This window comes from Sipha flava, unplaced genomic scaffold (genome assembly GCF_003268045.1).
Source record: "Sipha flava isolate LNK unplaced genomic scaffold, YSA_version1 71_pilon_pilon, whole genome shotgun sequence".
Classification (NCBI taxonomy): Eukaryota; Metazoa; Arthropoda; class Insecta; order Hemiptera; family Aphididae; genus Sipha; species Sipha flava.
Genome location: NW_020273611.1, coordinates 1,005,869 through 1,017,868, shown reverse-complemented (window position 1 = coordinate 1,017,868; position 12,000 = coordinate 1,005,869). Strand labels below are relative to the sequence as shown.

The 12,000-nt window shown below is 29.4% G+C and overlaps 2 protein-coding genes across 2 annotated transcripts; both read left to right on the top strand.

The window, feature by feature from the left end:
- Positions 1-9,235: 9,235 nt before the first annotated feature.
- LOC112692164 lies at positions 9,236-10,266 on the top strand. Its single transcript, XM_025566736.1, has 2 exons — positions 9,236-9,854; positions 9,940-10,266. Exons 1-2 carry the CDS (start codon positions 9,552-9,554, stop codon positions 10,264-10,266), a joined length of 630 nt encoding a protein of 209 aa, XP_025422521.1. The 5' UTR covers positions 9,236-9,551.
- LOC112692162 lies at positions 10,214-11,453 on the top strand. The gene is made up of 2 exons (XM_025566735.1): positions 10,214-10,245; positions 10,653-11,453. Exon 2 carries the CDS (start codon positions 10,713-10,715, stop codon positions 11,451-11,453), a length of 741 nt encoding a protein of 246 aa, XP_025422520.1. The 5' UTR covers positions 10,214-10,245; positions 10,653-10,712.
- The last annotated feature ends 547 nt before the right edge of the window (positions 11,454-12,000 follow it).

The following is a 12,000-nucleotide window of genomic DNA, read 5'->3' as shown; positions in this document are numbered from 1 at the left end:
AAAAAATAATTATATTTTCATTTTCATTATTTAATAGTAAGAAATTTTCTTTTTGTTTTGTTTCAATATTCATAGAATTCAAAGCTTGGTGTACTTCTGTATGGATTTTGGATTTTCTGGGAGGGTTTTGAGTCTGTTTTGATACATATTTTTCCTAATTCTATTGATGTCATTTACAGTTATTTTTTAGCACACTCATTATGTATTAATTCTTGTAAAATTATTTTTTTGTCGTGTACTTACGTCTTCTAGTGCTTTTCTTTTGCATGAAGTATTAAAAATTTGCCGATTTATGGTATTTTAATTTAAATCTTTGTGATTGTGTTCATTCTCCATGTTCAATATTTTAGAATAAATTTTTTTTTTTGTGAATACTTTTGCCTTAAATGATTTATTAATATACCTCCAACGTACTTTATTTACTTCTTCGTATGTTTTGTGAAATTTAAAGTTATTAATTATAATTTTTGGTTTGTCACGTTTACTAACAATTATTTTCGTTGACATGACTGTAACTTGTCTTGGTTAACGCACATCACACATTAATTGGTGGTCACTATTCAATTCTATATAATTATCGACAATCAAACAAATTGCAGTACCCCATCAGATTAGATATTATCAACGTAGATATGAAGATGTGGGTAAAAACTTACTATAATATATAATATAAAATACTATTATCAGTAAGAAAACTAAGTGTGACGATAAAATTATACCCACTGTGCAAAATGCAGTATCTACTATGAACATCCTATATACAGTGCCACAGGCGTAATACGTTTCCACCAAAAGTAGACCTTTCCCTTTTCTATCAATATCCGTTAAATAAAGTTATTTATGTGCTATAGCTTTTAATTTAAGCTTAGTATACAAATTTTTTAGTAAAAACGTGGTCTATATCTCATTTGGTGGAAACGGATATTGGTGGAAAAGGGAATGATACACTTTTGGTGGAAAAGGGAAAGGTCTACTTTTGGTGGAAACGGGCATTGCCCGAATGCGCTTATTACTATGAACGATATTTTGAAAAAAAGCGATTCCCAGCTGTGTTAATAACGATTCGGTTATAACGATGTTATTTTGAAATTTAAATTGGTTTTATATTTCGCCCTTAACAACAAATGATGATTAAGTTTCAACCGGTGCAATTATTGCCTATTATATATATAGGCCTAATCGTCCGACTGCCGCCAGTCACCGCGAGTGAAATTCAATTACATAAATAAAGGGTTTTCGATTTTATAAATCGAGAGGAACGGATAAAAAGATTTTAAGTATTGAACGTGATTTAAGCGCGATGGTCTCAGATGCGCGGAATGACGTTTCAACAACTACAACGAGGAACGGTTACTGTATCCGCCATGCTGGGATAGGCTGTGGTAAACGACGAAACAGAAAAATAAACGGTCGGTGACAATAATCTGGACGCCAAGCGCATTTACAAAGACAATTTTCAACATTTCATCGAGGTTGACGACACAGCCGCATTGAATCTCCAGAGAACAGAGCGAATAAGATATTTCCAAATGTACTTTAAATACCAACGAGGAAAAAAATGGAAAAGCCAACGACGTGACCAAAGAAATTGCCAACATAATTAAGTTAATGCAGCAATAGATTAGTAATTAATAATAATAACGTGTAATTCTATATTGTTATTCATAAATATATAATATAATTTGAAAAGTAATAACAAATTTGTAATGTGTATGAACAATTTGTATAATAAATCAATTTTCATAAAATAATTTTTTTTATTTTTATTATCCATATATGATAAAATATGCGTATATACTTTATGATTATTTTTGTGCTAATAAATCTTTATAAGTAGATATGACTGTAATATTGTTGTCTTAATTTCTGTTAAAAAATAAAAATAATACATAGTATATGTATACGCTCCCTTGAATAATTAAATCGCATTTCCAGTTTGGGTTACGACATCAGTATAAAAAGTTCTATTAGATATAACATTAACATACATGACAATTATTGACTTAAATATTAAAACACATATTAGAATTATCGATTTCACTCGTCCGACAAATGGTTTCGTGTTTTATTTTGAATTTATAGTAGTATTACGATTTTCCATTATTGTACTGTTTATTAAATTTCACGATACATATAATCAATAAGTCTTGACTATAGTCAATATGTAAACATAATAGTTTGTGAAAAAAAGTATTAATTTTGAGAAATCAATCTATCTACTTCGATTACGAACATGTAAAACATGTATAATTTGATTCTTTAAAATATTTAAATAAATATTATAACTTAAATTTGTTGAATTTGAAAATGATTATAAACTCTATTTGTCGGCTTTGTAATTAGTTTCTAAATCAGATTTAATGTTTGCTCGGTTTTTAGAAGGGAGATAATGAAGAATAAAAATCCTCACACAACTATATTATGCTCAGACGAAAAATTTAAAAAGTTCTTAACTCAATGAGTTATGTCGTAACTGTTATAGTTTTTGTCCGTTTACATAAACTAATATTTACTACATAGTTTTCAATATAGTTTAGAGTACTTGTAGTTTTTTACACGAAACAGTTAACACTAAACTACAATAAACAATACTTTAATAAAGTTGAAATAAAATGTGTGTATATATATATATATATAATTATTAAGTTAAAATGAAGTTAATATTTATACCATAATATTAATATAAAACTAAACTTTTTAAAAGAAAATTGAATTTTCTTAATTATTATATTCTTATACTAACAACAACAATTGAACAAAATTAATTAAAATAATTTTAATTGGAATAGAAAGAATAATATTGTTTAGGTTATTTTTTTTTTTATGTAAAAAGGCAATTAACATTCTTAATAATAATCTGTTGTATATTTTTTAAATGAAACTTGTGTTATAAAATAAATAAAAATTCTTTTTAAGTGGAATATTGAACGGTGCCCTTAAAATAATGTACACAATAACTTATATCCATTACAATCGATGTATTGCTTGATATAAAATTAATATTGATTGAATATTTGGTCTGTATTTTTTAATAAGGTATATGATAGAAAATAATTGAAAACTATACCATATATTAATAATTATGCGTTTTAATATTTTTAACGTTTGTAGACCGTTTCAAAAACAACTTAGTCTTGAACAAATGCAGATTATGATGAATATTAAATTCAAAATTGAATAGTTAAAATTGTGTAAACAGTACGATCAACGATGAAGTTATCGGAGCAAAGTGTTACTAAATTGTTCCATATTTTTTTTTTCATACATTTAGACTTAACTATAAATTTTCGCAACATACTCCTCCATTCAGATTGATTAAAAATACTAACAACAGTTCAAGACTTGAGTTAATTGTAAAAGTTTTGATTAGGGTATTACGAACGAAATCAGTAATTACATCTGATTGGTAAAATGTATTTCCTGTTTGTGACTACAAATAAATAATACATAATACAGCGTATTTTATGAATCATCCGGAGAAGTAATATATTACTAAACAGTATTTGAAAAACGTATTTATACGATTGTGTACTTTTTCTTTCTTTATTCCTCTTTTAACTTTCTAACCTCAAGACAAATACATTTGTGGTATGTATCTCTTTAAGTAACAAAATAAAATAATAATAAAAAAAAAGGAAACAAACCTTTATAACCTATCTGCTTTCGTTCGTCTTCGGGAAAACGAACACCAGAATTCAGTCAAAAATAATTACTTATATCAACTTACGGGGACAGAGCGATTCGCTATTCATACAACACGTACTAGACTAGTCTTTCTCAACCTCTATGCTAAGGCGGTCCATGAATATAATTTGCATTGAATAGACGACTCTTTCAAAAAAAAAACCTAGTACACTTTAATATAATAATATTATTTAATGATTTTATTAAAAGGAACGTTACCGTATACCGTCGGTTCGGTTCCGGTTATTTGAATACATAAAAATTCGGTTCTGATTAGGTTCCGGTTCCCAATATTTTAAGGGTTTTTGGGATCCAGAAATCCAGAATCAGTTCTCTGTATGAAATATTGCAAAACGATGAGGGAAATATCATATGTTGCTATCGGCTAAATAAATATCGACTTAAACAGTGTTGTGATTTATTTAAATTTATCTAGATATGTTATCTAGATAAAAACTTTATATCTTTATTTTATTTAAATAAAAAATAAAATTGACATCTAATTTTCATCTAGATAAAAATCATAGCCATCTAGATCAATTTATCTAGATAATTCACAAAATCCGTAACTAATGTTTAGAAATAATTATTCTAAAATTTTATCATTCAATATAAAATAAATAGCTAAATAAGAAATCCCATTTGTATATTTACTTGCAAAAATTGGTCCTAAAATAGTTTTACATAGCATTATTTTATTATCATTATTATTAATTATAAACAATGACAATTTATTATAGCTATATAGTACCTACATAATATGTAAGTAGGTGGGAATTATTTATAATTTTATAACATTTCTCATACGGAGAAGTTTCATGCCTATATTACTATTATTCTGTGATATTACGAACGCTGAAATACCCTTTACAAGAATATTAGAATCAGAGATAACGCATCATAGTTCTAAATTGGTTATTTTTTTTTATTGCAGCTACATGGTAGATGGTTTATAAATACTAAAATATAGAAATAATTATGTGAATATTGTAATAAAAATACAAATTTATTTTAATTTTCAATTATTATTATACATTCAAATTTTGAGGTAATGCCTTTTATAAATATCTAGAATAAATTATTTTATCTACCTATATCTAGAGAAAAATGATTTTATATATCTATATCTAGATAACTTTAAATTCAGGTATCTTATCTATATCAAGATAATTTTTTTTATCTAAGCACAACACTGGACTTAAATGCCTAGTTTTTTAAAACGTTCAGTGCAAATATATCACTGAAATGCATATTATACCGCCATTAATGCGGATGAAAAATGTTTTTTTTTTGTTGACGCTTCAATATAAATACAGTTTAAATTGAAAATTTGATTCCACAAGACATCTTCCTGGTGGGTTTGAATATATTTCTACTTCACCGTTACCGAGGAAAATATAAAAAGTAAAATCATATTCAACGTTTTTCGTAAATTGTGCATGAAATGTTAGTGTTTTTATTAATACAAATATTACGAAGCAACTGATAAATTGAAACATAATTTGTATTTTGTTTGCGCGGTAAAATATATTCGTTGAAATAATAACCGAATATTCACTCAAATACGGTTCTTTTGATTCTTTTTCAATGATACCCTATTCACCGGTTTCATTTATTTGATCTACTTGTTTGATGTAAATTATATTTTCGTTTATTTCTGTTTAATTCTTCCTTGCAAAACATATAAATTATTTACATTTTGGAAAACTAAAATATTCAAATTTAAAATTGTTGAAAATAATTTGTTTATTGGTGTAAATATATGATGAATATATGGCTGTTATAGTAAAAAAAAAAAAAAACATATTGGTACCAGCACAAAAAAAAAATCATATCGCCATTCAACAAATAGTTTCCTCACGATTTTCTGCATACAAAATTATTTACGATATGAAAACAAATATAAATAATTCTTGTAAAAGAATAACGTCAAAGGACGCTCCCTTCCCTCACATTACCACGCCTAGGTAGTCGAAATTTTCATTTGATGAATATTTCTTTGGAAGTTGAATGAAAAAAATAAAAATTAAATTAATTATTCAAAGGAATTAACTCACTCGATAAGATCAACGACCGGCATGTTATTTTCAAATAACGTAGCACATTATGTAAATCTAATGCCGAATAAAATGCATGTACTCTCATAAATTACGAGAACAAGGAAAAATTCTTATTGCAACGTGTTATTGCGCAGAGGGAGGTGGGTGCTAGTAAGTTACAATCGTAAATGACTATTAGTATTATTATTATTATTATTTTTATTGTGAAACGAATACACACGTATCGTCTTATTATTTTAATGAATATAATAAAACCATCGTCGCAGAATGTTTACTCCGTAATTTACCATGGGATTAAATTCGTTGGGCGTAAAAAAATAATTAAAATAAAATAAAATAAGAACGAAACAAAAAAAAAAAAAAAAATTGAAAAATACCGAAACTCAGTATTAATATTTAGTTTTTTATTTTATTTTAGTATTATTTTTATTTTCAAATGTAATCAAAACTGGATTTTCGTAATGATGTCGCATAATAATAATCCTTTGTTCGCCCCGTAACGTTTTACAATTCCTTCGGAGTGACGTAATAATGTATGTAACGGTTTTATGGCGGTTTTCTTTTTCCATAGAGCACTAACCGAAATGCAATTGGTTATAATTAAATCCGAATCACTCTACGCGCGTGCGCGCGGAATATTGGTTTAGCGTTGGAAAATTTCATCTCGTAGAGAGTTATTAATCGGGAGAAACATTTTCTAACATAAAATTAATTTTCCGACGCGCACCAACTACTACGTTATCTCATCTCTCTCTCGCGCGCGCGCGCGCATAAAGCAATGTTCACTATTTTTTTAGCAACACGCGTGCGCGACGTCAGGTCGTCGGGAAAAGTGTTGAACGCGATATCGTGCGGAACACGCGGACACCCCCGGGACGGTTGGCGAACGAAAAAAACGCAATCGCGGCACTAAAATATCGATCGCGGCGAAAACGGTTTTTAAAAACCCTCGAAGCCGTCTAATGATGAATGATGTTCGCTTCGAGTGAATTCTCGAGTAAACTCTGCGAAACGGAGGCGGTAAATCAATACGCCCCGACGTGTGCCGGCGTGCGTGTGCAGAGGAACGCGCGCGAATTTATCATTTTCTCGCCGCCGTAGGCGAAGTCGATTTCGATCTCAGCGGCCGAACACCGCGTCCCGTCGTGCAGGCAGTCGACTACAAAGTCTACCCTCCCCTCATTCTGATATCGTTACAACGAAAACAACGTACCGGCGCGCCGATCTCGTTCCAAAACGATTTCCTCCGTTTTTATCGGACGAAAACCGCGTACCGCCCGATTGTCTCTACGGTTCGAGTGCGGTCGACTTGTGCGTGCGATTTCGCCGTTTGCCGAAACGATGAAATCGAATAGGACGACCGGTTAGGAACTTGTCGGCTGCGTTTTTTCGCGCGTTCCAACACGATGATCCCACGCGAACCCTATAAACCGTTTACGGACGTAGTTGATCTTATAAGATTCGATACATAAAACGGAACGATTATCGACAGGGCCGTACCGGACAGACGGGAACGGGGACGCTATGTACTCGTCGGAAAGTCTTTTTTTTATTTTTATCGGATTAGACTCATTGTGTCAACAGACATAATCACATTTTCTAATGCAATTTCATTAAATTTACTGTCTGGAATTAAGTAAACGGTCTTTAATTTTTAATAATAATATTAAGTGTTCAAATTTTAAATTAATATACAATAGTTTTATATGAAAACATACGTTTTTTAAGGGTTGTTTTTATACCTTTGGCATATCTACCTAAATGGATTGCTTTTTTTCTTTTCCCTGTAGAAATATCTGACCCAGTCCGGCTCTACTTATCGAATAATATTAGAAACCACAATATCAATATGTCAACTATATTGTTCGTATTTGTTTTGATTACTCCTTTGACAGTTTACTAGTAAATAGAAAAAATACTAAACTTAATTGAAAAAATAAATATGAATATTCCATTTTGACAATTCGATAGAAATCAAGAAAATATACATAGGGCATTAGAAGTTAAATGGAATAGCGAAATAGTGATCGAAATACTTTATTACTTCTAAAAAGAGTAATATTATTATTAATAAAACAAAATATTTGAATTTTAATCCAATACCGAATTCGTATGCAGAGAGAAATCGTTTTCCATTTAATTAGTGAGTGGTGAGCGCAGTGTATAAATTGTTATATCCTAGCCTGAATTTGGTTCCCACTCCACTTCTGTGAATACCTGCAAGCTTCTGCGTAAAATATTATATAAAAATATTTCACTGTGCTTAACGAGCAGTGTTGCGCACAGATAAATACTTTTTTATCTAGATAAAAAAAAATCCATAAATGTAAAGATAAAAAAATAAGTTCAACTAAAATTATCTTTATAAAAGATAAAAGAAAATCATAATTTATCTAGATAAAAAAAAAGGTAAAAACAATGATTTTACATTACAATATGCATTAACTTTAAATATTATCTGGATTAACATGCAATGATTGCGCGGTAAGGGTTTCGAAGCTATTGAAATCCTTAGTACAAGGAACTTTACGTGTGAATAATATTTTTACTATACTCATAATATAATTAATAATAAATAATTAATTTATAATATTATCAATGTTTTAAATTATGATTAATGAAAAAATATCTTGATAAATAAACAGATATAATAATAGATAACGATTATATTTCTAAGTAGACAAGACCGATCAAAAGTAAAGTTTAACAATGCAAATTTATACATCATAAATATTGAATACGTAGTCTCGCTAGTGATTATTTCAATATGACGTTCTGAGATGTTTCCATGAAAAAGTCTCACGGGAATATTGCGATATATGTTTTGAGTTTTATATAGAAATATTATTAATATCGAAATGATTAAAGGTTAATGCGATGTTTACAAAGTGAATTCAGGTATAAATTAACAATATGTGTTCGTTACCAAGCGTAAGTACTTGTGTTTGTGTATAATATCGAAGTAGAAAATATTAAACATTTCTTTAGGTACAAATCTTGCACGAATGAGGTTTTTTCTCTGGTATGCATTTTTATACATTTTTGAATCATATTTTTTATTTAACTTTTTCGAACTGTTACTTCGTTACTTCGTTACTGGCCACACTTACCTCCCACTGTGCATTTAAAGTTACAAAACATTGCAGGGTTGTATAATTATAACACTATTTTAGGGTTTGTTCCATCAACATCAAATGTACCTGCAATTTACAACGTTCTAGAAACAAGTTTCTGTAACGTTACCTTGATGTTTCTTATAATTTAATAGTTGGCATTGTATAATCTACAACTATTTGTTTTTGTAAAATATAAAATATACTAAAAATAATATCTGAAAACAATCGGGAATCGGGATTACCCATATTGCTAATAAACCGCGTCCCACCCCTTACGGCCAGCCGGTAGCCGGACAATTCACCGCATTTAATTCACCGCGGGACAATTCACCGCGTGACTATTCATCGCAATACAATTCACCGGGTGTACAATTCACCGCGGTACAATTCATCGCGGCTAAAATTTATCGTAACATAATATACACGTTCATATTATATACGTAGACATAGTCTCTTGAGTGATTGTAAATCTAATAAGACGTGTTCACGTAAAACTCGTTTTTGCTCTAAATATCTTCGGGTTTGACGTTACCAAACCTAAAAGCTAAATTTAAAAATATACAGAAAACATGTCATACTTAAATTATAATTGTGTTATATCTATTGGCCGTTTTGTACATTTTGTTTCAATCGTGTCCGGAACGTAAGTATACGTAATACGTCGTTAGTTTTTATTAATTAATTGTTGATTATGAATATATTATATATTAAAAGTGAACGGGGTAGAGATAAATTGACTTTTAAAGGGTACATTTATGTATACGAAAAATCAGGGTTAAATAAATCAATATGGAAGTGTGAAAATTATCAAAAAATGAAATGCAAGGGACGTTTACATGTAAGAAATGATGAAATAATAAAAGAACAAATTCACAATCATGTTCCGGACTCTGGAAAAATTGAGGTGAATATAGCAATGAATAAATTAAAAGAAAAAGCAATCGAACGACCCGACTTGAGACCACGTGCAGTTATAGGCTTAATTTCGACATCAGTAAGTTCACTTATTCAAAATATAATTTAAACGAACAATTAAAATGTTCTATACTGTAACTGTTATACTATTATAAATTCTGTAGTTGACAAGTTCAGCAGCAGCGCATCTACCAAAATTAACTTCAATTAAACGGACGATTCGGAGGATAAGAAATGAGGAAGAGACTATACCACTTAACCCAAAATCACTTAGTGATTTAGTGATACCCCAAAAGTATCGGTTAACAAACGATGAACATCCATTTTTGTTGCATGATAGTGGCCCAGGAGAAGACCGAATACTTTTATTTTCGACCGAAAGAAATTTACGTCTTATGAAAAACTGTAAGCATTGGTATGCAGATGGAGCATTTTCGACATCACCTTCACTGTTTACACAAATATATACGGTAACATTTTTATTAAACTAAAGTTAGGTAGTTTAAACTTATATTCAAATAAAAGGTTAACAAACCAAAAATTCTTATCGTAAATCACGAATCGTAAATCTTTACATTATAAAGATTAGTCGTCCCGAACAATTGCAATTTCGTGCAATAAACGTGAAGTATTAGTATAATATTATACCTATACGTATAGCATCTATCACTTGTCATAATAATGTATTTAACCTGTTTTTACTTGATAAAGATAATAACAATATAATGATAACATAATAATAATTCCGTCTTCTTGGCGATACGCAACAAATACATACAATTATTATTATATGTAACAAAAGTTAGATTTTGTAAAAATATATTCATATAGAAATATATAGAAATTTAATAAATGTGTATATTATGATTTTTTACAGATCCATGGTATCCAATACAGTAATGTATTCCCGTCAGTTTTTGCATTATTGCCTAATAAAATGGAATCTACTTACTGTCGTTTATTTGAAGCATTGAAATCAATAAAAACTGGACTAAGCCCGGAAACAATAATGGTTGATTTCGAGAAAGCTACCATGAATTCCATCTCAAAACATTTTCCAGATACGAAAATTCGAGGTTGTTTTTTTCATTTTACCCAGTCTGTTTGGAGACATGTTCAGCAAACTGGACTTCAACAACAATATATTGAAGATTCAGAATTTGCTCTTCAAATAAGAATGATGACCGCTCTTAGTTTTGTACCAGTAGATGATGTTGAACAGGCTTTCAACGATTTGATGGACACTAATTATTATACAACACATGAAGAGCTTTTAACTCCATTGACAAATTATTTTGAAGACACGTGGATAGGTCGAGTAGACCGCAGAAATAGAAGAAAACCAGCCTTATTTCCAATCAGCCTATGGAACTGTCATGCTTACTTAAAAGAAAATATTCCGAGAACTAACAATTCTGTCGAAGGATGGCATAATAGTTTTTCATCAACATTAAATGTGATTCATCCAAATATTTGGAAGTGTATTGAGGCGTTCAAAAATGAAGAAACATTAAATAAAATTCAAATTGAACAATGTTTATTAGGTAATTCTACAGTAGTGAAAAAAAAATATAAGGACTTCGCTGCAAGATTAAAAACAGTATGTGATAGTTATAGAAATATATTAATAGAAGATTATTTAAGAGGCATAGCCCATAATTTTCAGCTAAATGTTTAATGTAGTTTTTTTTCATACATTTTTATAATAATTCTATAATTTTTATATATGTTATAATTTAATTTTTTTTAATAAATTTTTATAATATTTCTATAATTTTTATATATGTAATCTTATTTTTTACGAGTCCTATATTAATTATTTTATAAATAATTTCGCGCGATTAATTGTTACCGCGATTAATTGTAACCACGGTGAATTGTAAACGCGGTGAATTATGTGCGGTGAATAGTCGCGCGGTGAATTATCACACGGTGAATTGTCCGCGAACCCGGCCAGCCATTGTGTTTATAAATACATGCACATCATTTAGCCTGTACGTATCACTTACCAGCTCATATGAATTATGATTAGTGATTCGTTATACGTATTTACATCTTTTAAGTTTTAACATTGTTATTAATTGTTCTGTGTGCCTGTACGTGATCGTGAATCGCCTGAATTCTTACTTGGTGAATTTTCTATACTTTCATCGTTCAATTATAATATTAATGTATAATTACTTAAATTAATTTTATTTTTGAAAATTATGTGAATAAATAAACTA